Source organism: Rissa tridactyla, chromosome 3 (assembly GCF_028500815.1).
Source record: "Rissa tridactyla isolate bRisTri1 chromosome 3, bRisTri1.patW.cur.20221130, whole genome shotgun sequence".
Lineage (NCBI taxonomy): Eukaryota > Metazoa > Chordata > Aves > Charadriiformes > Laridae > Rissa > Rissa tridactyla.
This window is the reverse complement of record NC_071468.1, coordinates 4,650,280-4,676,336: the sequence shown is the minus strand read 5'-3', so window position 1 is coordinate 4,676,336 and position 26,057 is coordinate 4,650,280. Positions and strand designations below refer to the sequence as shown.

Here is a 26,057-nt window from a genome sequence, read left to right as displayed (position 1 = left end):
ACATAGATGTGGGGTTGGGGGCTTAGTGCCAATGAATAATAAAAACTGATTTAAATGGAAAATATTATAGAACCAGAAATACCAGAAGGTGAATAAGAAGCTGTTGCCCTTAATTTCACACTGTAAACACTTAATGAATGCTGTAGTCTCAAGGCAAGAACATCCCCCAAAATAGGGAAATGCTTACAGTGTCTGTGTATCGACACTCTTCTGTGGTTGTGCAGCAAGCGCTTTGACCTGACTTTATTCAAAACTGCCGGCAAGCAGGCGGGATCTAGTGGGGAATTGATAATGGCTATCTGAGGCTTGAGAAGCCTGTTTGGATGTTCTTGAAAGCTACAAATCAAAGGTCCTTGGTAATCCATTTAAAAGTATTTTAGATGAAAAACTGCCCATGTGTCATCTTAAGCTTTATGTGGCAACTTCATTAGTCTTCAGTTCTGCCTTATGTAAAATCCCCAAACTTTCTTTTGTAATTGTTGGAAGAACAAGCTGAACATCACTACATTTTAATTCTTAACACTCAAATGTGCCAGTACTTCACACGCTGCTTCCTAATGCATCATTGGCAAACTGCCCTTCTACCGAAAATTCTTCTGTCGCTGGATTATGTTCCTGTATACAGAACAGTGTAGCCCAGGTACTGCTTATTTTTGGTTTTGTACTATGTCTGCAAGGATATTTTGGCTGTTTTATGATAAACTTTTACTGGGCAGTCAAGTGCTTGCTAGCAGCAGGTCGTAAGGCAGTGTCAGCTCATTTAAATCACAAGACCTGGACTACAAAGTGAAATACCACAGATATATACAATGTTCCGAGCTAATGTGAAATATTATTATTTCAAGCCATAATTTAGACAGTTGTAGGGCTCTAAAAGCCAGAAGACTTTTGCTGGAAGTAAATGTCAAGTAGAAAGTCAAAACTTTGAAATGCTGCGTAGCGAGAAGAGGGATCTATATGCAGTAATTCGAGTTCTCTGCTTTGAGCTCTGGTAGTCTTGAATTTTCAGTGTCAGCTAACATCTGAAGAGAGAACTTCCACAGTATTTCTCAGCCAAAAGCTTGTGAGATCACTGATGTCGACTGAATGCCAGAGTTGCTAGTTTTCAATTTTGTGTTTACACCAGAGTCCCAGGAAGCTGCAAACCTTTTGTGGTGACATTGCTATATTAGGCTATTGTAGTGCGATGTTTTTGTAAATATTCCAGTTAAAAACAAAACTCGTACCATTAATGGAGAAGCCTGGAAAACCACATTATGTACCAATCTATTGTAGCTAGAAGTAAAAGCAGCTGAATTTTCTTTAATCGTGAACTGTATGATACTTACTGGATGTCCTTACAGTGCAAAAGAGATAAGTGATTGGCAGGAACCTATCAGTCCCTTTTGATTTCAAGCTTTGTTCAGTTTGATAATGCTGCATGTGTGTTTCAGTTAATGGTTTGTAGCTCCAGGGCAGCCTTATCTTACTTTCTAAAGCAGAAAATTAATAAAACCAACTGGCTGCCTCAGAGAGTCTGCCTGCGATGCTAGAGCGCTGTGGTGTGGGAGGTAATGATACCCAAACGAAGTGTTAACTCTGACATCTCTTCTGACTTCTAGATCCCGATCGCATTATTGAGAAGGCATCCCACTCTGGCATGATCAATCCAAGCCGTCAGTGGCAGACTTTGAAACATAATGCAGGAGTTGCCCACTTTGAGTATCAAATCCGTGTGACTTGTGCAGAACATTACTATGGCTTTGGCTGCAACAAGTTTTGTCGACCGAGAGATGACTTCTTCACTCACCATACCTGTGACCAGAACGGCAACAAAACCTGCTTGGAAGGCTGGATGGGACCAGAATGCAACAAAGGTTTGTGACGAACGCTCAACCCCTAAATGATCAGCAGGCTCGGATAGGATTTGGGTGCATCGTATCCAGGTTGCAGTTCAGTGGTCAGTTTGTGCAGACAACAGGACTGATGGGACAGCGACGAACTCCTCACACAGAGAGCTAGGGGCAGGAGAAGACTAGTTTCTGCCTTGTTTTAAAATCTTGGAGAGGCCTGACAAGTACCGGGCACTTAGAAGATGTGTTCTTTCTCTGATTATCCACATCTTTGCCCTTGGGAAGAAAACCCAGCCCATTGACTTCAATGGGAGTTCTTCTGCTGACTTCAAAAAGGATTTCCCCTTTGGTGCAGAACTTCAAGACAAGCAGGAAGGAGAGACTTGTTTTAGAGCTGACCTGGCAAGCGTAAAGCTTTGGTGTGTGAAAAGTCCCAGGCTGTTTGTTCTACCTGAGATGATGTTTAACATGTTTATTAGGGAATGGCAACTTCCTAGGTAATTTCAGGAGGAGAAAGCAGCACTCTGAATAGGAACAGACTATCAGTGTGTCTTGCTGACTGAGTTTGCCTGCAATTTGAATCTTTGCTCACCTGAATATCCTGTCTGTTCAGAGATAGGGCTCCAAAGTGAATCCAGAGTAGTTAAAAGTTGCTTTGAATTAGATGTAAAGCCAGGGAGAGTGGGACGGGTCACCTGCAAAAGACAGAGAAAGGACACCTGTAGACTCAGAGGCTTGAGCTCTCTCAGGCGAGATGGTTTCTCTTGCATAGAAACAACTCCTTGAACGGCATTAGGGACAATTCCTCTGCAAAGCTAGCTGATAGGTTTCCTAGCACAGGGAGCCACCTACCTTGGCTTTCCTTCCAGTAGACTTGATACGACAGACTTGTTAAACCCTTGGATTCAGTAGGATTACAGTGCTGGCTAGGAACTAAAACATTCCCAGGAGTGTGAAGATGCAGGAAGCGGGCAGCATGCTGATACTATTCTTTTTTTTTTTGTTTGTTTTAACAGCTATTTGTCGTCAGGGATGTAGCCCCAAGCACGGTTCTTGCACAATTCCAGGAGAGTGCAGGTAAATGCTCCCTCTCTCTCCTTGTTTCCCCCGACCCTCCCCCCCACCCCCAGATAATTACACAAGCGATGCTAAACACAATAGGATTGGGGAGGGAAGGTGTTTTTGGAGTCATGTTTTTGACCAAGGCACATTATTCATGCTGACTTGCCCAGAATAAGGGGGGAGCAGGCTTTTAATGCACTGATAATTTTAAGAAGCTTTTGCTTTGTGAAATGGTGGCACTGGGGGGAAGGGAGGTGTGGGATAAATCGTGTGAATGCTGCCTAATGAGCACTAACTAATTGTTTCTGCATAAATAGTGCAAATGTTTTGTGGGTATGGGTTTTTTTCCAACAGCCTGATTAATAGGCTTTTTCAACTACTAGCTTGAAGTACAGAAGTACACAGAAAAGCCTGTGGCTTTTCTCTCCTCTTCTCCTTTTCACTGTTTTCCCCCTTCCTCCCTCCCACTCCCCCCCCCCCCCCCCGGTTTCTTCCATCAGTAGGCAAAAGTCAAGCATTCTTTAGAATGGGATTAGTTAAATCTCTCCGTTCCTTTACCATTGTGAGCCAGGCTCCGAGTGCTGAGAGGTTAATAGCTGGGATGAAATCTTGTCAGTAGGCTCCGATGAATGCAGAATCTTGCTCCCGTGCTTTGAAGCCCATTCTGTCCTGGCAAGGAGACAATGAAAAGCAGAGTTTATCCGTAACCCAACAATTAAATATTTGGAATGCCTCAAAATATACAGCAGAGGGAAGTTTTCTGACTTACTAATAGAGGGTTAATGGATATTGAATGTGGACATTCTTTATCAACAAACTGGTTGTTAAGTTGCTTCATGCAACCCTTTATTATATCTGTTGACATGCGATAGGGAACTGAGCGCTTCTGAGGTTACAAAACGTTGATATTGATCCTCTGTAGGAAGGGTAAAAAGTGAAGCTTGGGTATTCACGGATAAAACTCAGAAGCCTGAAAGGAATGGAAAGTAGTTTTTCTGCCTAACAAACGTATTGGTGGATTCTCTATTGCTGGAAACTTTTGCATGAAGCGGGCTGCTTTTCTTTCTAGATAAGCTGTAGTTCAAACAAGAACTAAATCTGGGGTGTCGGACAGACTGTATTGTATAAGAAGTCAGCCGAAATAGTCACAGTGCTTCACTCTTTCTCTCTGTCCCTCTAATTTATGCTTCAAAACCGAACCAGAACCAAAAAAATCATCAAGGAACATTCTGAAAGTATGGTAGGAAGTAACTTCTCATCCTGCACAAGAGACATGGCAAAGTGAAAGTCAAGCCGCAAGATGGACTGTTGTAGCTTACGCTCCGTGATTTTAATATTTAGCAGCACTGATATAAGCTGGTTTAACCCCCAGAACACCAAATCTAAATCTTTTTTTAATTAAAAAAAAAGAAAAAGAAGAAAGCCTAGCAAGTGGTAGGAAGTATCGGGGGGCCAGATGGCGAGAGGAGTGTATCAGTCAAGGCTACCAGTGATTTGTGCTTCTGTCATCAGAATAAACATGCCTTGTAGGGGTTGCTGTCTCCTAGTCAGAACAACAGGCTTTGTTTCCAGATTATTTTTTTTTCTTTCCTTTCTCTTTCTAAGTCTCTTACCTCCCACTCACTGCCCAGACATGCACTAGTGCTCTTATTTACTTAAGGTGCAACTTTCCCACACTTGATTTGCATAGTCTTGAAACAATGCTGTCCTTCTGGTGCTTTCAGATAACTTCTGCTTGCCAAGTTAGACCAATATCTTTAAAGTGAACACAGAAACAAGATTCCATTTTCTTTTAAGTTTTGATGAGTCATATAGCCTGTATGTTACAAATGCAGCAGAGTATAAAAATAACATCCCAGCAGAAACTGCTCTGGGTTCTGGTACAATAGACAACTCGCAAACATTCTTAAAATATCCTTTTCCCTTTTGGTGCGAGTCACTTTCTTTTAATGCAGGCGAGCCAACAAAACCATATTTACTCATGAATCACTATACAAGGAAAGTTAACTTTAAATTTCTCATGAGAAACTGCTGCATACATGTTATTAAACAAGAATTATTACCATGAATCTTTTTCTGGAATTGGTATCTAACTTTTTTTTTTTTTAAATGCCCATAGCCTTAACCAATTTTGTTTGTTACACTTTGAAGCACATCATATCTTTGGCTCTAAAGCTCATGGTTTTTTCCTCTGTGTGTGTTGTGTGTTTGGGTTTTTTTTTGTTTTTTTTTTTTTAATTACTTGTTTCTTTTTACACTGGCTTTAAAGAAAATTTAAAAACCCAGCCGTTCTGATTTGGCAGAAAAGAGTAAAAATCTCAATTTGGATACCTGGTTTTGCAGGTGAGGTCCCTTAGTTTTGCTTGTGTGCGAGCTCACAGGCAAGCTGCTTTGAATGCAACAACACCTTAAGAGAGTATGTTCCTAAATTTTTATTTTTGTGCATTCTTATTATATTCCCTATACAAAAGGATTTTCCAAGAGCTACTTTAGAGAGAGGTTGTTTTGCCCGATCTGGTTTTCTTTCATGTTCTTTGCACACACAGACACATAAGTTTCATAAGCTTTTTTTTTTTTTTTAAACACACAAACTAATAAGAATTTCCCATTGACTTTGAACAGGCTGCTATTGAAATAGCTATTAAAAAAAAAAAGTTAATTAAGATGCGGTTTGTCACCTGAGATTTTTAGAAGGGGAGTCAGCCTTACCACTAGCTGTGTGAGATTACCCAGTGGATAGATCCTTCTAGCTTTTTCCCATGAGAAGAAATTGCCTGTAGAAGAATGGTGGGGGGTTTTATAAATAGAAAGCTTAGCTGACTTCTGTGCAGATGAGGTTTGTTTTCATAATTTAGTGACAGCTTAGTGCATAATTGCTGCTGATCAATTACTCTCAGGATCTGTTCATGAAATACAGTACCTCAACAAACCCTTGCTTTTCATTTTCAACTTGTTTTCCTTGTTTCTATCTATAGATCCACTTTAATTTGAAGAATCCTTGGTCTGCCTTGCTAGTGAGAACTAAATGAAAGCCAAAATGAGCTTTCCCTTAAGGAGGCTTTACTTTAAAAGAACATCTTCCTTTTAAGTATGGAATTCGGCTAGCTCATTGATAGCAGCAATAAATAATTTAAATAATAATAAATCATTCTCCAGACGTGAAATTAAAGTTTCTCAGAATTGGATATGTTTTAGTTATTTCCTGAAAAGAAGTTAGCATAAATCAAACTCTGAAAGACACTGACAACTGATCTTCTTGGAACACGTGTAAAATCCTGATGCGTGCTGTTTTCTTTCATCTCTGACTGTGGCCCAGTCCATACTTGCTCTTACATCTTCTAATTCAGAATAAGGTTAGCTTCCGATAGAGCGGAGAACTCCTAATGCTTTGCCGCTGCCTTGCTGAGGGCTCAGAGTTGGGTTTTATGGTTTTGTTTGTCTTCCTGCAAAGCCAGCGTGGCTGAAATGCCTGGAACCCTGTATTCATGAGGATTTCTGGATAATTATTGTTTCCACTGACTTTTTCTTCCCCCCCTTCAATTTATAAAGCACCCTGTCAAAGTCCAGAGATTGATTTGTAAGTGCACACCCACCCTCTCTGCCACATTTGTATGAGGCTCCAAAAGAGTATTATTGTGCTGAATGGCCTCATGCTGGTTCTCTCAGAACAGTTATTCTTTTGTCAGGAGGCTGGCTATGGAGACCTTGGCAAAACTACTAAAATGTTTGTTTACAAGAAACCATCAAACAAACCTTGAATAGCTTCTCCCCTCCCCTCGTCCTGCCCATCTCCCTCACCTCCCCAGTCTTTCTCCAAGCTTTGGAGCGCCACACTCGATGTCCACAGAGCAATTTGAACGGGGTTGGGGTTTGTTTCCCTGTTCTGATTTTTCTTTTTCTTTTTTTTTTTTTCTTCCTTAAACGAAGGTGTCAGTATGGATGGCAAGGCCAGTACTGTGATAAGTGCATTCCACACCCAGGATGTGTCCATGGCACTTGCATTGAACCATGGCAATGCCTCTGTGAAACCAACTGGGGTGGTCAGCTCTGTGACAAAGGTATGCTAATCTTACGGAGAGCCAACTGTAACACTTGAATTTTAACGCTGGCAGACTTAGCAAGAAGAGAGTGTATCCGAGACTGAGTAATTCGGCCTCTTGAAACATGGTGGGAGTTTTTTGTCCTTCAGCTACTTAGTGTTGTCTCCTCTGCTGTTCTGGCGTTGTTAGCATATGTGCTTAATTTCTCCCTCTCCTACTCTTGTGTGCGGATGTATCCTGGAAAGGCTGTAGAATAATGGAACAAAGCGTGCACATGGTGATGTTTCTGTTCTTTCTCAACCGTGGCGTTAATGCTCCTCACCTCTTGCAGATCTGAACTACTGTGGAACCCACCCACCCTGTTTGAATGGTGGTACCTGCAGCAACACTGGCCCTGATAAATACCAATGTTCCTGCCCTGAGGGCTACTCGGGACAGAACTGTGAAATTGGTAAGTGTTTGATGCAGCCACTGAGCCGCCACTTGGCAGTTAATTCTTGCCAGCTTTTAGTGGCTGGTTTGGGATATGTTTTATGAGGTTGGGGAAAAGTCAATTTCTAACATTAATTATGATGTCAGAGCTGGCTATAAAGATCCAAGACTTGCTTGTTCATGCTTCTTCATGAACAGCTGATATCTTTGAACATCAGCCTTCTGCTCACCGGAGAGATCACTGCAAGTTACCTTGTCTGGCTCTGCCTCAAACAGGTGCAAGTCGATGCATTAATGAGTTTTTAGCACAGAAGATGACTTCCTGCTGGCTAGTAGCTTTTTGATCCACAGCTCTCGCAGGAGTGCAATACATCAAGAGTAATGATGGTGTGTCCAGAGTAGAAGCGCGTGGAGGGAGCAGGGGGTGGCTTCTGGTGATATTGCTATAGTCTCTACCGTGATGTCCTTCTGTCCCGGTGCAGCGGAGCACGCCTGCCTCTCTGATCCTTGTCACAACGGAGGAAGCTGCTTAGAGACGTCTACAGGATTTGAATGTGTGTGTGCGCCTGGCTGGGCTGGACCAACTTGCACTGACAGTAAGTCCTTTCAAAATTGAATTTAAAATGTGCTAGTTTGCTGCTTTAGATCAGTCTTTCTAATCCCTGATAAACTTACAGGGCAGCCTGCTTAACCTTTCCCAGCTTTAGTGTTGGTTCTTGGCAGCCATTTATACCGTGGTGCATGCTCTTCTTCATGCCAAGGTTTTTGTTAAATGCAAAGGGACAGAATGGCCAAAGGCTTCTTGAAAGAAGCAGGACACTGAATTTTCGTAGCATTCTGGCAAGTTTGTTAAAATACCGTTTTGAGAGACTTGCTGGATCAAAATCTGACTTCCACTTGCAAAAAGGCCATGGGTGTAAACTGCTTCCCCTGTGCTTTGAACCCCCTTTCACGCTACTATTATTTTTTAAAGGCGACTTTTGCTGAAATCAGAGTAGACCTAGAAATTCCAAGCAGAGGTCCTGTTGTCTTTCTGTTCCTCGGGGCAAATCCTAGTAGCAGCAAATCAAATTTCTCAGTTACTGACACTGCCTGTTTGGGAACGCAGCTAAGCCTCTCCTTACTTTCCCTTACAGATATTGATGATTGTTCTCCAAATCCCTGTGGTCATGGAGGAACTTGCCAAGATCTAGTTGATGGATTTAAGTGTGTTTGCCCACCTCAGTGGACTGGCAAAACTTGCCAGCTAGGTGAGAACTGCTTTTCTCTTCATCCAGTGTCGCTCTGGGCGGCGGAAGATAAGTGCGAGAGGGATCACAGTGCAGCAGGCAAGGGCGGTTGTGCCCTTTGTGTTAGGCATGTTGATGATTCCGAAGCCTATGGATGTATTCTGGCACACTGAGAGCATTAAGTGCTGGTGTTTGCAGGACTGGGGTCTAGGACAGTCTCTAAGCAGAGAATGGCTTCCTTCTGTCGTTGTTTTGCTGATGCAGTTGAAGGAAATAGTTAACTAAGCCAAACAGACATACTTTAAACCATAAATGAAGTGGAGAGGGTGCATGTGTATGCCTTCCAGTCCCACCCCCACATCTATTTCTTCCTTTAGCCTGTGAGAAAGTTGCTGTATCTCTTCAGCCATGTCAACTCCTCCAGACCAAGGAGTTCACAGCTGGGTTCCAAAATGTGGATGATCTCATGAAGAATGAGCTGTCTGCATTCTTTACACACCACGCTAATCCCAATGACCAGGCTGTAGCACCTCCTCCTTCAAAATGCTCCCTTGAGATGTGTGTGGAGGGGGGGGGGTGAAAGTTGCGCTTAATGAGTGGCTGTGTAATTATCAAATAATTAGCGTAGCCTGTATGTTCTAATTGCAGAGAAATTGAAAGAGACTGATGTATGATTAACTTTTGTTTGTTCAAGTCACGCTAATCCATGCTGTATATTACAAGTTCCTCTTAGATCTGAATGAACTGCTGATTATTGCTGTGAAAACCAGCTGTAGGCTTCCCCCCGTCCCTTGCCCTACAAGCCCTGCGTTTGGCCATTCACGTTGGTTTTTTTTTCAGATGCGAATGAATGTGAGGGCAAACCCTGTGTCAATGCCAACTCCTGCAGGAACCTGATTGGCAGCTACTATTGCGACTGCATTACTGGCTGGTCTGGCCACAACTGTGATATAAGTAAGTGTCCGTATCCTTGGGCTTATCAAAGGCCGATCGTGTGTGTACATGTATTTATGCCACTGAGTTCTAAGCTCAGATTTAAGTATCAGGCGGAATCCCAGCGGTTGATGTTTTTAGAAAGGGAGTAGTTGGTGTGGAATGAAAATACACTTTTTTATCAAACTCATTAGCCCATAACATAGCTATATTCTGATAAAGGGACTAAAACAATGATGTGAAGTTTCACTGCCACTAGTAGAAGAATCACGAAAGGTTCCCACCCATTATAACCACCTTATCTCAAGGAAGGCATGCAGGAAACTTGACAAAAGGTTTATCTAGCTGCAGTTTCAGAGAGACTTGAACTCTGTATCTAGTGTAAATATATTTTTGCCTTCTAACCATGCTAATTTTATTACAGATATTAACGACTGTCGTGGACAATGTCAGAATGGAGGATCCTGTCGGGTAAGCCATTCTTGTTTTATTTTGGTTTCCGTGAGACTTGCAACAGTAATGAAAACATTCGAGTCTACACACAAATAGTGTGGAAAATAGCAATTAGCTGGTATAAATTGTCATTTCGTTGAGTTGGGAGGAGGGGCTGTATCATGCTACAGCACGTCGGGGTAAAAAATATAACTGCAATAAATGACTCATTTTCACTGCCGGTGTCACCAGTGAATGGGCTGGTTTTTGTGCAAACTACCTACTGTAAATGTAGATACTCCACTTCAAAACGTGGATTAATGTATCCTGCGTGGAAATTAAGAACGTAAGCCAGTACTGGTGTGTCTGTGTGTATTTTTCCCCCTAAATATTCTTGCCTTGTTTTAATTTGAGCTAGTTTCTTATGTTGGTATTGGATATAGTAAGAGGATTATTTTTTTTTTTTTTTGGACTGTCACCTTTCTCTTTTTTTTTTTTCTTTAATAAGAATGTATCAAAAGGGAGGAAAAAAACCCCTTAACTCTAAACTTTCTTGTTCCTTCCCAGGACTTGGTTAATGGTTATCGGTGTATCTGTTCACCTGGCTATGCAGGAGATCACTGTGAGAAAGACATCAATGAATGTGCAAGTAACCCTTGCATGAATGGGGGTCACTGCCAGGATGAAATCAATGGATTCCAATGTCTGTGTCCCGCTGGTTTCTCAGGAAACCTCTGTCAGGTAAGAAGCATGGGTGAAAGGCAGGCCCTCAGCCGGCGGTGTTTCTACCAGCACTCAGGATCTGTACACCGAATGCCTTGCATCCAGTGAACCATAGTATAAAGTTGTACTTGATATCGCTGTCAGTCTGCCAAGAAAGTGCTTGATTAATATATATTGGGGGGGAAAAAAAGAAACCAACGAAAAACCCTCACGGGCTGCTGAGGATTCTTTTTGTTAAACAGACCGCAAGCATTTGCGTGTCGGGTTTTGTTGCGCGCTAACGATTAACTTTCAGTGGCTGTTAAATATCAAGAGCGGTGTCTGCTGAAATAGTTGCAAGTCTCACTAAACTCTGAGCATTATGAACAATTCATTGAGGCAGCAGATAAAAAGGTCAGATTCCACAATGTCTGCCTGTTGTAGTGAGGGAAAGCTAAGATAAAACTTCTGTTTCACTCAGCCTTCTCCCTCTCTTCCCCCCCCCCCCCCCTTTTTATTTCCCTTTTCTCTCTGCACTACTTACAGCTGGACATAGATTATTGCGAGCCAAATCCTTGCCAGAATGGTGCCCAGTGCTTCAATCTTGCTATGGACTATTTCTGTAACTGCCCTGAAGATTACGAAGGGAAGAACTGCTCCCACCTGAAAGATCACTGCCGCACAACTCCTTGTGAAGGTGTGTGTTACCTTGCAGGTGAACGGGAATGACTGACAACAGTTTCTGCCCCTCCCCTGGCTGAAGCCACAACGCAGCTCCAATGGTGTTAGTCAGTGGAGCAGCCTTTGTGTAAAGAGCCTGAATTTTGCCCTGTGCCTCGTGCCTCTGTTTGTAGGAGATGAGTACTATTTGTAAATATGAGACAGTCTTATGTCAACGTGGGCACAAAACACAGGTAGCAAATAACCTGCCTTGCTGGCCACAAATGTGGTCCAGCAATCTTCAGATAAGATGCTGTGATTATTTGATGCGCAAACACTTGGTACAGTCCTTTTACTTTAAAGCAGCAAGCTTATTTGGCGCTGTTGTGGTTTGCGGTTGGAGTCGGTGATCTTAAAGGTCATTTTCCAACCTGAATGATTTTATGATACGCCTGTCTTCTTAAATGTCCATTACTGGATTAATTAAAGTTAAAATAAAATGTTGCTCTTAGCTTAAGAAATCAAGTAGAATGGGCAATACTCACGCGGGTCTGTGCTTTTTCTACAGTAATAGACAGCTGTACCGTGGCAGTAGCTTCTAACAGCACACCGGAAGGAGTTCGTTATATTTCTTCAAACGTCTGTGGTCCTCATGGAAAATGCAAGAGCCAAGCAGGTGGAAAATTCACCTGTGAATGCAACAAAGGATTCACTGGCACCTACTGTCACGAGAGTAAGAGATAAGAGAGAAAATGTTTTGCTGTCCCCTGCTCTTTTTGGAATAAGATTCCATCCTTTCCCCCCAGACCGCTTTAAGGTTTCTTTCTTGTAACACGGTGAACCTTGGAACTGCTTTAAGTTTTCATATCCTGCTTGGGTGAGGCAGATTGGAATTTGCTAGGCCTTGGGGAAAGTTCACAGTAATGAACCTTCTGGCCTTGAATTGTATGTTTTTAAAAACCTTATGTATACAAGATCTGAGGTAGTTAATAGTGGGGTTTAACACGGATCTTAAGGACTCCTGATTTTTATTTTTTTTTTAATAGTAGTTGTTGAGTGACAGGCTCATCACTTTGTGCGCTGTTTTTCAGCTATTTCTCATCTTGCTTATAACCCTTCCTCTCAAAACAGTCTGCAATAGCAAGATGATACTTCTAGTTTGATTTAATCTTTTTCTCCTTTCTCCCCACCTCCCCCCCCCCCCCCAAACTGTTGCAGATATTAATGACTGCGAGAGCAACCCCTGTAAAAATGGTGGCACTTGTATCGATGGCATCAACTCCTACAAATGTATTTGTAGTGATGGATGGGAAGGAACATATTGTGAAACAAGTAAGTTAACCGTTCTTCAGCACGCAGAAAGATCTCCTGGAAATACATCAGGAAGGGATGGCCTGTGCTGTCTTTAAGAGGACAGTGACCAATGCCAATTCAACATAAACTCTGCTGCAAAGGCCGCAGAGGACAAGGTGTCACCTTTTTTTCCACTGAGTCCCGGGCTTTTGAATAGGAACTAAACACAAATTAGGAAGCTGGACTGGAAGTAGAACCTGGCTCTCCTCCTGTTCAATTTTCTGCTCTACCCTTTGGGTAACTTCCTGTAAGAAACCCTTAGCGTTAGTACACAGCACTTTAAGAACGGCACATCTGCACATCACACTTGTATTTTGTCGGTCTCGGGAACAGGGGAGGAGTGAGCACTCAGCTCCTATCCCCTGACTGGTAGGGTAGTTTATGTAACAGGCCTTTGCACTTCTTGTTTACTGAAAGAAGATGCCAAACAAAATGAAAATAAACTGGTGGAATATTCTTCATCTCTGTGACAGCGCTTAAAGCTTTAAAATACTGACTTAAGTGTTTAATCCATGATTGAAACACAGGCCGAAATTAGGGACAGGACATGCACCTTTCAAGCATTAAGTGTGTGTCAGTTCTGTAAACACTGCTTAGCTCGTTTTCTCTCCTTAACGTATCTAGATATTAATGACTGCAGTAAAAACCCTTGCCACAATGGAGGAACTTGCCGAGACTTGGTCAACGACTTCTTCTGTGAATGTAAAAATGGGTGGAAAGGAAAAACCTGCCACTCCCGTAAGTTCAGCATTTCCAAAACATAACAGGCGTGCTCTGTTAGGCTGCTTAAACTTGTTGCATTGCATTATGAAAGCCCTGATATTAAGGGTAGTTTGGGTTCTTCACAGGTGACAGCCAGTGCGATGAGGCAACGTGCAACAACGGAGGAACGTGTTATGACGAGGGGGACACTTTCAAGTGCATGTGTCCTGCAGGATGGGAAGGAGCCACTTGTAATATAGGTAAATACCCCGTATAATCGCCAGGAAGCAGATGCAGCGCTGAATCTGTGACCTCAGTTTTTCCTCTTGGCTCGCTCTTGGCAGCTTTCTAACAACTTAGCGGCAAATCTTGTTTCTGTTACAGCAAGGAACAGCAGCTGCCTGCCAAACCCCTGTCATAACGGTGGTACCTGCGTGGTCAGCGGGGATTCTTTTACTTGCGTCTGCAAGGAGGGCTGGGAAGGACCCACGTGCACCCAGAGTAAGTCGTCTCTGCTTGAACTTTTCCAGAGTGTTGCATGATGAGAACATTGGCTCATCCTGTCGCCCCTGGAGTCGAGATTGAAACCAGAAGGGAAAGCTTGTTTGATGTAGGCTTTAGCATCACCTGAATCTTTGTTTTTAATGACTTTATGTGATAGAGCCTTGACCTGGGCATGAGAAAGTTGCAAATGAGCTAAGTGGAGACAGATGTCGTCTTGTTTTGTCCCACATTCTTTTTCTACGAGCAGCTCTGTCTGCTTCCACTTTCCCCCCGCTCCTTGTTAGATTCTTTACAAGGATCTCTTCCTGTGTACATGTGTTCCACAATGTAGTTAACAAATTTTGTGGTAGAAGCCTGGAATCAATTTAGTGGAGAATTTGAGCATATTTTTGTTAAAGTTGAGCTAAGTGTAACTTGGGCATTAGGGGAAGTTTTGATCATTCTTTACTGGCAGTAGAGTTGTGTTAGCCAAAGTTTGCATATTTAATGTTGTCTGTCTTGTCTTTGCAGACACAAACGACTGCAGTCCTCATCCCTGGTGAGTTTAATATGTTTATCTTTCATCCTTTGCTTTTTTTTTTTTTTTTGCTTTAGAATTCTAGATTCTTTTCATCTGTAGCGGTTTTTTTTTAACATATATAATGACTTTTCGTTATAGTTATAATAGTGGCACTTGTGTGGATGGAGACAACTGGTACCGCTGCGAATGTGCTCCGGGCTTTGCAGGCCCTGACTGCAGGATCAGTAAGTGTCTCAATGGCCCTCTGCCGTGATTTTCATCTCGCTTGACTCTTGTTGCAAGACAATCATCTTAATTAAGTGGTAGATCAGATTAATGATAGATGTGCTGTGTCTTCTGCATCCCTACCTAGATCTGTAGCAGATGTGGGGAAGAAAGGAATTGCACTGAAAATTAAAGAAATCTTAAAGTTCATTGAGCTAGAGCCGAAACCTCTTGGTTCATCTGAGTGGGCAAAGTGCCCTTCCGGATAGTCTGCCCAGTTAGATGTATTTGTGTGGCATAAGTTTCTGCCTGAGATGAAAGCGTGCCAGCCAAAAACCTTGTCAATTAATAATCCACCTACAAGCCCTGAGGTGATGCATGCACTTCCCTGTAATTTAATAATAATTACAGGTAGGAGGACACTAACAGTCTTTTTTTTTTCTTTTTTTTTTTATTTTATTTTAACAACAGCCATGGAAATAGAAGTTTCTTAGTAGCAGTACAGCTAGAAAGGGGTTTAATGTTGTCACCGGTTGAAGAATCTAGTGGGGGGCAAAACTGGACTATGTCAAAGGAGAGGAAGTGTGTTTGTGCGAGAGGGAATGCATCCTTGCCCTTGAAACGCTGAAGTAGCCATAGGGGTCAAGTTTTGATCTTTTAGTGCCACACAGCAGCAACTTCAAAGAGCTTGCTCTGAGATTTTGCTGGTGCTGCTAGTAAGAATCTGTCTCTGAGTAGACACTAGAAAATGAACATAAAGCTCCAGTAGGCAAATCTCTCATGTTTTTTCTGACAAAATAGAAGGATGCTAGAGAGTAACTCTTTTATTTCCTCTCCTTCCCATCATAGATATCAATGAATGTCAGTCTTCACCCTGTGCCTTTGGAGCTACATGTGTAGACGAGATTAATGGGTACCGCTGCATTTGCCCACCGGGTCGTAGTGGTCCAGGATGCCAAGAAGGTATTCCAGATGTCACAGCTGGTCATAATAGTTGTGGCAAGATCTGTGTAATTGCACGTTAACAGGCTTTTTTGGTGGTGGTGGGGTGTTATTTGTTGTTGTTTTAAAGCAAGTCTCTTTATTGGAGAAGCAAACTTACCACTAAGTTTGGATGAATTTAGGAAAGGGGGTTTTTCACTTTTTTTTTCCTATTTTAAGTTTATAATTCTGTTCAATCTCTCTCCAGTTACAGGAAGGCCTTGCATTACCAGCGTTCGAGTGATGCCAGATGGGGCTAAGTGGGATGACGACTGTAATACCTGTCAGTGTTTGAACGGGAAAGTCACCTGTTCTAAGGTAGAGCTGCGCTGTGTTTTGGGTGGGTTATACTGTCTTCTGTCCTGTAACCGGCAGTTAATTATCACTATTTATTCTCTTCCAGGTTTGGTGTGGTCCTCGACCTTGTGTTGTACATGCCAAAGGTCATAACGAATGCCCAGCCGGACACGCTTGCGTTCCTGTTAAAGAAGACCACTGCTTCACTCACCCCTGTGCTGCGGTGGGGGAATGTTGGCCTTCGAATCAGCAGCCCGTGAAGACCAAATGCAATTCTGATTCTTACTACCAAGACAACTGTGCCAACATCACCTTTACCTTTAATAAAGAAATGATGGCACCGGTAAGTAGCAGAACATAGCTCTCCATGCTGTGGCACGTGCGTGCTTGCTTCCCGCAGCAGGAAACAACTGTTTTGACTGGTAGAAGTACAGTAGAAGCTGATGCTCCCTTATTATCAAAGAAAACAGAAGGTAGAGAAGGATTAACACAGACTTCTACCCTAAATGAGAAGAACAAAAGCTGGTTTGGAGGGAATTTCACCTCCTCTTCCCTTGAAAACTCTTACTTCGGGGCAAAAAAATATTCTGTGTGTTTGTGTGCATATATATTTAAAAAAGACCAACACCTTTTTTTGTATCCCCCAGGGGCTTACCACAGAGCACATTTGCAGTGAATTGAGGAATCTGAATATTCTGAAGAATGTTTCTGTTGAATATTCCATCTATATTACCTGTGAGCCTTCACACTTGGCAAATAATGAAATACATGTTGCTATTGTAAGTATTCCTGGAATATTTTTAAATGTCTTCGTAGTTGTTTGCTTGGATACGTGTGCAACATGTGGATTTCATAAAAATCCTAATGCCTGGCTCTGTCAGCACTTCTCGTGGTTTAGTTTCCATCCCAATTCCCTTTAAGAACAGGGAAGAAATCCTGGTTACACGTGCGTACCTGAAAGCTACCATCTGGTAGCAACTGTAACAGGGGTAGTAAAACATTCTTCTGTTGTATTCTCTTGAGCACCGCTTTTGGGTTTGTTTGGGGTATTTTTTGTCTTCTTTTTAAAGATGGAGACAGAAATTCTGCATTGGTTTCTGCCCACAGCAGGGTTTTTTTGCGTGTTTTGTTTTTTTAAGTATTAAAATTACTGAGAGCCTTAACTGATTGTGAAAGTTTATAAATAGCAGATTACCCACGCATCTGATCTGGCATTTGGCATTAATTGTATGACTTCTTCTGTAGTCTGCAGAAGATATAGGGGAAGATGAAAACCCAATCAAAGACATCACGGATAAGATTATTGACCTTGTCAGTAAGCGCGATGGTAACAACACGCTGATCGCTGCAGTTGCGGAAGTCAGAGTACAACGGCGACCAGTTAAAAACAAAACAGGTAAGCTTTTCCTTCTCTCCAGAAACTCGTACGCTGGCCGTGACTAGAGCAGCTTTTCAAAGCAGGTGAAGCTTTTCTCACTCTTGAGGTTTGCAGCGAGTCTGAGAACCTCTGCCTTTTGGCCCTGTTAACTGGGAACAAGAAGGAGGCTTTGCACCAGGATCTTAGTACTTGAAAAAAATAAAAAAAATAAAAAAATGAAGAGTTCTGAAAATGCTCTAAAAGGGCTAAGCTGTTAAAGGTTAAAAGGGCTGCCACTCTTCAGCCCCCTTCATGGAGAAGTAAGGAAGAAGAATGCTAGTGAAGTCGTGCTGCCTGGCTCTGAAAGCTTCCATGTATTTACCTGGCAATGCCACTGTCCAAATGGGATGAATTAAATGTTCAGGTCAGAAATCTCCATTATTAGCTTTCCACGTAGCGCCAGGCGTGCACTGGCATCTTACTGACAGTCACCGGTGGAGAGAGGAATGACCGCAGTGGGTACGGAGCCAACTGCCCTCGGGCTGGGAGATGTTCTGGGAGCTGGGAACGCAGCGTGAAGCGTGACTGGCTCTGTGCACATGAGGAAGGCATTTTCCGTGAGGGCTCTCGGACAGTACTCCCGAGTCCTAAACTCACTGTAAACACCCTGTATTCTAAAAGAGCCGAGATTATCTTTATGCTACTGTCCGGACCCCAGTGAAAAAACCACAGGCTTAAGAACTGAGATTTGTTTTCTTTGTAGAAAGCCTTGAGTGGAACGCTTGGTTTGCAGCAGGTTTAACCGGTCTCGTATCTCTTCCAGATTTCTTGGTGCCGTTACTGAGCTCGGTCCTAACAGTAGCCTGGATCTGTTGCCTGGTAACTGTTTTTTATTGGTGTATTCGAAAGCGCAGAAAGCAGAGCAGCCATACTCACACGGCCTCCGACGACAACACTACCAACAACGTAAGGGAGCAGCTGAACCAGATAAAGAACCCCATTGAGAAACACGGAGCAAATACTGTCCCGATTAAAGACTATGAAAACAAAAACTCTAAAATTGCCAAAATAAGGACACACAATTCAGAGGTGGAGGAAGACGACATGGACAAACACCAGCAGAAGGCCCGATTTGCCAAGCAGCCAGCGTACACTTTGGTAGACAGAGATGAAAAGCCCCCCAACAGCACACCTACAAAACACCCGAACTGGACAAATAAACAAGACAACAGAGACTTGGAAAGTGCACAAAGCCTAAATCGGATGGAGTACATCGTATAGCAGACAGTGGGGTGCTGCCATGCAGGGCCTTTAAATATCATTATAAAGGCACTCAAGAGCTTGTAGTTCTTAAACTGTTGTGTAATATTTGAGTCTAAGGCTATTATTTACTTAGAATCCCTGTGTTAATTTAAGTTTTGACAAGCTGGCTTACACTGGCAATGATAGTTGCTGTGGTTGGCTGGGATACCAAGTGCTGCATTTCACATCTATGCAAAACTAGTCAAAAGTGCCCTCATGTAAATTCAGCTGTAGCTGATACATCACCGAAACGTTTCATAAGGTATTACATAGCCTTATTACTCTTCCTTAGTGTTAATTTTTTTTTTTTCTGCCAGATGTCCCGATTTATACAGTTTCTTTAGAATAATACATTTTATTTATATTTATTGAATTTGAGTTTTTTGTATATTGGTTTTATGGTGACGTACAACTAGTTCTGTATTTGAAAGTGCCTTTGCAGCTCGGAACCACAGCAACTATCAGAAATAAGTTTATTATTTATTTTTTTATTGTATTTTTGTTGGGGGCGGGTGGGGGGAACTTGTCAGCAGTTGCTGGTAAATGAAGAATTTAAAGAGGAAAATGTGTCAAAAATAGAAGTTTGTATAGATATGTAAATAATTCTTTTTTTATTAATCACTGTGTATATTTGATTTATTAACTTAATAATCAAGAGCCTTAAAATATCATTCCTTTTTATTTATATGTATGTGTTTAGAGTTGAAGGTTTTTGATAGCATTGTAAGCTTGTGGCTTCTCTATTTTGAATTTATTTTCTTGTTACATGTTGCCTATATGCCAAAACTAAGGTGTTCTAAAATAGTTTATTTTTAATAGGATGGGCTTTCATGCCTTGATGCTGGTTTTTGTACAATGTCAAACGTTTGAAACACCTTCCATAGTATCACTTTAAGACTCTTTGTAAGTACTGACTGAGGCAGTTTAGATAATTAGACTAGAAAATTTTTTTGCTGCTTTAGACTTGAAAAACGAGTGACAGGCAGATAATCTGCTAAGAAGCAGTTTAAGGGAACAAAACTGAGCTATTACTTTATGTAGATGAAATGTGAGTGGTTGCATGTAATTAAAATATCAGATTAGCGTGTGAAGTTGGAAACACAGCAATCTTATTTTGTAAATTCTGATTATTTTTTTTTTTCTCACCATGAATATGTAATACTGAACCACTTGTAGATTTGACTTTTTTTGTAATCTACTGCATTTAGGGAGTATTCTAATAAGCTAGTTGTTGAATACTTGAACAGTAGAATGTCCAGTAAGATCACTGTGTAGGTTTGCCATAGATTACACTGCCCGCCTTAACAAGTGAGGAAATCAAAGTGCTATTACGACGTTTAAGATCAAAAGGCTTATAAACATAGTAATCTCAGTGGTTAACCATTGAGATCACGAAGATACCTTGTATTGTGATATTAGTGTTATATGAAAATGCATCTTTGATGTGTTGTTCCTGGCAATAAATCTTGAAAAGTAATATTTATTAAATTTTTTGTATGAAAACATGAAAGAGCGTGGAGATTATTGAGCTCGGAGGCACTCCCCATGAGTGAGTTGTGCAAAACCAGGGGCAGGTGCCGGTTTACATCTCCAAGACCTGCCGCCGATTTGAGTGGAGTCAGGTGTTTTGTTAGAGGATTACACAGTCCCCTCTGGCTCTCAATCAAACTGAAGGGGTTTGAAAGCAGCATGTCCCTTGCTCTCAGTGACTTTTGGCTAACATAGCTCCATGTACTTCTAAGAGGAGGAGGAGGATGATGTGACTGGAATTGTGCAACGAGTTTACTTTGCGTGGGCCAATGAGCTGCCACCAGGTAGTAACCAAATCTAAGTAGCTAGGCAAGACACAAACTGCTGACCTGGATGGGAAAGGATCCATAGATCATACTGATTTCTAATGGGCAAAAAGTGCTTTGTAAAGCATAAAATAAACTCTTGAAATATTCAAGACAACGGCTTTCAATGCTTAACTCATGCAGCCCCTCCCGCGCACGAGGGGCTGCATGTAGAAGTAGGGGTTAGCTGTCGGACAGTCTTAGTTAACACACTTTTGTGATGAAGCTGCAAATTTGTTTTGGTCAGGTGCTGGTACAAATCCGAAGGAAAAATGAACAGTGTGTAACAAACGCAATTAAAAAATGTTATAATAATAGCGTCAGGCTGCTTCTTGTACTTCAGCTTAAAGCAACCCACTGCAAGGTTAGGCCTTTTCATCCATATTTCGTTTGTAGCAAATACAGATACTTTATATAAAGATTGCCGCGATGTGAATATGATGAACACGTAAAAAATCTGCTAGCGAGACGTACTCTGTTTCTGTACCTTTTTTACAGCTGTCTAAAAAAAAAAAAAAAACCTGGCAAAAATCTATTTAGTGTTACTTTTTATTTCAAACTCACTCTAAAATGCGATTTCTAACTTGCGCTGCACTGCCGTGAAAGGAGGACTGCTCTTACTCTTCACAATCACGTGCCACATAACTTAAGTACTGGAGAATCACCAGTGTACTGCCTGCTGAATGGGAAGTCAACAAGATTAGCTTCAGCTGACCACTTCAATAATTCCTCATCAAACAAATCCCAGGAGTATTTATTTCCCTTTGTTCCTTGACTTCAACAATCCGCAATAAAGCAAACGCGGCCTGTCTAGAACAGCCACTTAAAGATAATAGAATCTTCCACCTGCCTCAGAGCGCAAAGTGAGGCTATTTACCGAACGCTTTTCTGTACGTCTAATGTTGAATTTGCCGTCTTCCCGAAGCCTACTGTTCACATAGGTCTCCCATTCAATGACGCAGAAACCAGCTACCTCTTCTAAATGACTGAAATGTTTATACCTGAATTTGTAGGAATAAATCTGAGTCTGCCTTCTATTAAGCAAAAGAAAAAGAAAAATAGGGCTTCTGCTGGTCCTGGGAACGTGTATTTGACAGGCTGCTTCAAAACCCACTGAGGCAAATTCTATTTACAGACTTGATGATTTAATAGAGTGACAAAGCTGTTTAGATCTCTGAAGGCTCAGTGTAGAGCAAAACCTGGGTTCCTCAAGCTTCAAAACTTGTCAAAGCCTTGAGCACAGTATTCATTTCTTTCTTTCCGGCGCTACAAAGTACTGTATCGACCCTGCAGAGGTCTCATTACTGCAGAGCTTCTCCACGCACAACCTATTTTTCCCATATAACTCATTTCATCGCTATCTCATAGCGTTACAAAGTTAGAGCCACACAAGATGTACAGGAGGAGGGAAAAAGAATTCTGAGAAATCGCTGTAATTATGTTTTTAAATTATATCCTCGTATCTCAGTGGTAGCTTCAAAACTTACACGGGTGAACTTAACGCAGAAACGGTCTTTCCAAAGCCCAGAACCCCCACCAAGCTGGGGGTTGCTCTATGGAGTGTTTTCTGTTGTCAAGAAAATAAATAGAAACATGAAGTTTAAGGCTTTCCCATTAGAATACCAAGGCACATTTATTTTTGTGGAAGTTATACTTTGCCAGTTCACAGTTTACTACTCCAGGAAGATACATTCTGTTTAGTCAGGAGAAGCTTCCCGCTGCTACCATTTGTTCTTTGGATCCTTATTCATCTAAGAACTGAAAAATGTGTCCTTCCTGAGCCGCCATTTAAACACAGAGGCTTTCAAAAATAAAAAATAAAAAAAATTCTGCCCTTAGCGTCCTCAGCTTTGCTATACCTACAGCTAATGGAACCTGTCGCATCTGGGTTTGGTTCAACTGGAGCTGAACGCAGCCACATCAAAGCGGCTGCACCTCCGCATGGAAAGGGCCCGTCTTACATAGAGGTAACTAGGGAAAAGGTGCTGATGGTGCACCTTACAGCAGCCTTAACGCCAATATATTCATGGCACCGGGGCAAAGACGGCCTTGGGAACAGCTATTTCTGCATTGCTAATAGGAGCCAGTGACAGCCGGCAAGCGCTTGTACACCTGAAGCCCAGCAAGTAACATAAAGTAGTTCAGGGTCTCAAGACGAGACTGGCATCTTCAAGCAATTTCGCTGATGAAGCCACGCTCCTTTCCACAGATCTTACACCCCTGCACAGCAAGAGTTAATAGGATTAATCAGCTCTCTGCCGAGCTAGAAAATGTACAAGGTTACGCTCTCCATGGCTCCTAGAAGATTGCAGGGCCCAGCTCCTCATCTGCCAGCCCCCAGCGCGGCTGCTCCAGCCTCCCCAGCTATCCAGGGATCCAGAATCCCTCGGGAGCAAGTCACAAGGCAGAGGCTTCATGTTTTTATTAGAGTATGGAAAGATGAGAAGTTCTGACAAGGGAAGTACCAAATTCAGCCTTTTTTCCCTAGAAGATGGAAGTGATTGTGCAAGCTCCCCCTCCCCTTTCTAAACAGAGCAAAAATGTTAAAGAATATTTGAGAATTTGTCAGCTTCCCCTTTTTCAGCATTGGCCATCAGCATTTCACCGGTGGCCATCGCGATTACTGTTCAGCGCACAGAGTTTGCATTCAAAGGTTACCTATTGTTCCCAAAAGAGGGAACAAAAGAGTAAAATACCTGTGCAACAATGAATTGTGATTTCTGGGGGTGAGGAGGAGGAAAGCGGTGAAGGTTCTGAAGGGTCTGTCGGCCGCCAACTGGAGGTTCGGCAGAGGCCTTACCCAGAACTGGGGCAGCACGGGAGCCCTCTGGTATCAGACGGGGCGTCAGACCGGAGTTCCAGCCCAGATCTTCCAGCGAGCGCCTTCTCTGTGATGTGCAAATGGTTTCAACCAGTTTCTCTACAGGGTGGGGAAATAAATCTCTATTCTTTTCATTCTAGCACTATGAGATCATATTAATATTAAACAGGGGCATGCCCATCTCTAGAATTATAGCTCAAGACACTTTTCTTTAAAGATCTGATGCATAAATCAAAAAGATAATTATTATGGCATCAAATAAAGCAGTTACGGAGCTAGATTACCAATTCCTACTACCGAGTTACTCCGTCTCAGCTACACTAAGGGATTTAATTTTGACAGAATGGGAGCAAATCAGTGAAATTCTCATTCAAAAAAGGTGCGTTGTCAGCTCTCACAGGAAGTAATTCCCAGCTCTGGAATAATTGAAATGGATAGCAGAGGAGGTAGGATGGTGGAGGTTAATTCCCTGGACAATTTCCAGGTGACAGCTGAAATGCCCTGTGACACTACATCATTTTCACAACTCTCTTACGATTTCTCAGCATAAGCCAACACCAAACAAACAAACAGCCCCCGTCTAAAAACGTCACCTTACTGCCACCGTGGAAAGGTCACGCACTACCAGGTTCCATTTAAATTATCTGGGGAAAAAAAAAAGCGAACAAGAACTGTGCTCAAAAATATTTGAACGAGTTGACGAAAGAATTTGCAGTACGAGTTCCTTAACCGGCTTGCTTTACCTTGAAGAAATTGCTTACCCTCAGTGCTGCCCCAACTGTCAAAATAAGCATATTCATATTCCTCCCAGGTTCAGCTGCAGAAGGCTTTGATATCCCTGTGATGAAAGGCTCGCTGCGCTGCTCTTCCCCCATCCCACATCACCTCCTTCACGTCGGGTTTTGGATGCTAGTTAATGCTTATTAGAGAAGCAAAAAAGCAGAAAGCAAAGAAGTGAGGAGTGCCTTTTATTAAAGCTAATTTCTGAGGCCAACCCACACTTCCCACTGCTGGCTAAAAGACTCTTGATACTGTTCATTGTTTGCTCAAGCCTGCATTACAGTGCTTTAATACAGCATTAAACCTTTCATTAGATACTGATATAGGCAAGGAGCTAACTGCTCATAACACGCAATCTGGGATAGTCTAATGCATTTTAAATCTTTCTCGTTTGAACTGCAAACAAAAAAAGTATTCCTCCATCTTCTTCCTGAGAAGTAATCCATTTTTCAGTCAAAAGCCAATGAGATGATGATATAAAATGTCAATTAGAACTCGGTGACCCACCTGCAGAGGGGCAAGAGGGAAGGAAGTTCCCACTGACAAAACAAACGCCTTCAGAAGGCTACTTAACACCACACTTGGGCAAAACTTTCTGTAGCAAGAAAAGTTTTGGTCCTTAAAATACTCCTTTTTTTGTTAGAAACAGGTGCTCTTGAAATTCTTCAAGCCAAGCGTAAGACAGAAATGCGGCTACACAGTTGTAATAAGACGCGAACATACGCTCTCGACCCTGGTGTGCAGAACTACAACCTGGCAGATAATATCAGAACTAGCACAAAGCTTATTACTCAAAATAACTCTTGCGATAGTTAAAACCTTCCTACCCATCAACAGTGGGCAAGGGAGATTTCACATCAGCCTGCTTCCTCTTTATAAATAACTATGTAAAAGGCTGGTCTGGCTTTTGATGTGTGTTTAAACACAAAAGTTAGCTAAACAAATATTTTTTAAGTACTTTGATGTAAAGAATAATGGAAACGATAGTCTGCACACATGAGAAAGTGTTTGGCTAGGAAAGGACTGTTTCACTATCAGCAAACAGCACAGACCAAATTAACCAGATGATTCATTTAAAGAAAACAAAAAAAGCACCAAAAAACCCCACCAAAGCTGCCTGGTTTAGAATAAACAGTTGTTTCTCTTTAAGACAAATATGTATTTTTCAATGTAAGCTCTGCACTGCGGGCTTTAGCTAGTCTCAGATCTACACATGTGTCAGAGGAGTTCAAAGAAGCTCTGCAAGTAAAAAAACCCAAACCAATACAACACACAAATCTACATGAAAAAATAAATGAACCAAAGAATTAGTTTCTGTGCTTCAATGGCAGTTTCAGAACTGAACACAGACTTAAATATTTATTCCTTTTAACAGAAAGGTATGCTAATGCTGCTCTGAAGCAAATTGGGAACAGAAAGCCAAGGCCAAGACTTGCAAATTGCTAATTTTACTCCAGCTCAGTTTCCAGCTTCTTCACCCCCCCCACCCCAAACCTGATTTAAGAAATCAGGTTTGTGGTTCAAGAGCGTGTCAGAGCACACCTCTCCCAGTGATCTGGATGCAGGTGGATTGTAGATAAAGACAAATGCAAAGACTGAGGAGAGAACCTTGGGCTTAAAGCGCAGAGATAACAGAGGCATATGGTAACGATACAGCCTGGACGTCACGGCGTCATGTAACACACCCCTAAGGTTTGCAAAAGGGAAACTTTTGTCTGTGCAGTAGGACTATTCTAAAAAAAAAGCACAGTTTTGAGCAGCAACACCATCTAAAATCCAGAAACGAGCATGAATTCAAAGCTTTTTCCTTGAATATCTGCCTTTCCGAGGGGATCTAACAGACAACTTTTTAAAGTAACTAAGCTCTAAGTACGCAGCTACAAAGAGCCTAGGAACCTAACGAGTCAGTAATTACAGTAAGAATGATGCAACTATGCACTTTTGAGAAAGTCCACTGGTGTTTGTTCTGACTCTAGGCTCTAAGAGCTTTAATCAATCTAGCCCTGCATTTCTTACTGTTACAAGATCACCATTTTAAAAAGATTACCCTGCTATCAACAAGGTTATGGGAAACAGCAT

General features: G+C 42.0%; 1 protein-coding gene and 1 long non-coding RNA gene across 3 annotated transcripts in view; one reads left to right on the top strand and one right to left on the bottom strand.

The window, feature by feature from the left end:
- The window catches only part of JAG1 (jagged canonical Notch ligand 1), a 36,509-nt gene extending 16,457 nt beyond the window's left edge, over window positions 1-20,052 (top strand). The window contains exons 4-26 of the mRNA XM_054196469.1: window positions 1,602-1,856; window positions 2,849-2,909; window positions 6,822-6,952; window positions 7,266-7,385; window positions 7,849-7,962; window positions 8,503-8,616; window positions 9,436-9,549; window positions 9,953-9,999; window positions 10,528-10,701; window positions 11,209-11,359; window positions 11,891-12,055; window positions 12,541-12,654; window positions 13,300-13,413; window positions 13,524-13,637; window positions 13,762-13,878; window positions 14,392-14,419; window positions 14,540-14,625; window positions 15,455-15,568; window positions 15,795-15,904; window positions 15,990-16,226; window positions 16,531-16,662; window positions 17,129-17,279; window positions 18,064-20,052. Of these exons, the coding sequence (XP_054052444.1) occupies window positions 1,602-1,856; window positions 2,849-2,909; window positions 6,822-6,952; window positions 7,266-7,385; window positions 7,849-7,962; window positions 8,503-8,616; window positions 9,436-9,549; window positions 9,953-9,999; window positions 10,528-10,701; window positions 11,209-11,359; window positions 11,891-12,055; window positions 12,541-12,654; window positions 13,300-13,413; window positions 13,524-13,637; window positions 13,762-13,878; window positions 14,392-14,419; window positions 14,540-14,625; window positions 15,455-15,568; window positions 15,795-15,904; window positions 15,990-16,226; window positions 16,531-16,662; window positions 17,129-17,279; window positions 18,064-18,521 (3,221 nt within the window). The 3' untranslated portion in view covers window positions 18,522-20,052. The remainder of the gene's footprint in view (window positions 1-1,601; window positions 1,857-2,848; window positions 2,910-6,821; window positions 6,953-7,265; window positions 7,386-7,848; window positions 7,963-8,502; window positions 8,617-9,435; window positions 9,550-9,952; window positions 10,000-10,527; window positions 10,702-11,208; window positions 11,360-11,890; window positions 12,056-12,540; window positions 12,655-13,299; window positions 13,414-13,523; window positions 13,638-13,761; window positions 13,879-14,391; window positions 14,420-14,539; window positions 14,626-15,454; window positions 15,569-15,794; window positions 15,905-15,989; window positions 16,227-16,530; window positions 16,663-17,128; window positions 17,280-18,063) is intronic.
- A 933-nt stretch (window positions 20,053-20,985) lies between these two features.
- LOC128907510 (uncharacterized) lies at window positions 20,986-24,547 on the bottom strand. 2 transcript variants are annotated; one of them, XR_008465646.1, is made up of 5 exons: window positions 23,960-24,547; window positions 23,792-23,842; window positions 23,074-23,297; window positions 21,865-21,944; window positions 20,986-21,053 (listed from the first exon to the last, which is right to left on the bottom strand). It is a non-coding gene; the product is annotated as an uncharacterized LOC128907510 (long non-coding RNA). The 2 variants fall into 2 exon arrangements; XR_008465645.1 differs by having other exon boundaries at window positions 20,988-21,944.
- Between the last annotated feature and the right edge of the window lie 1,510 nt (window positions 24,548-26,057).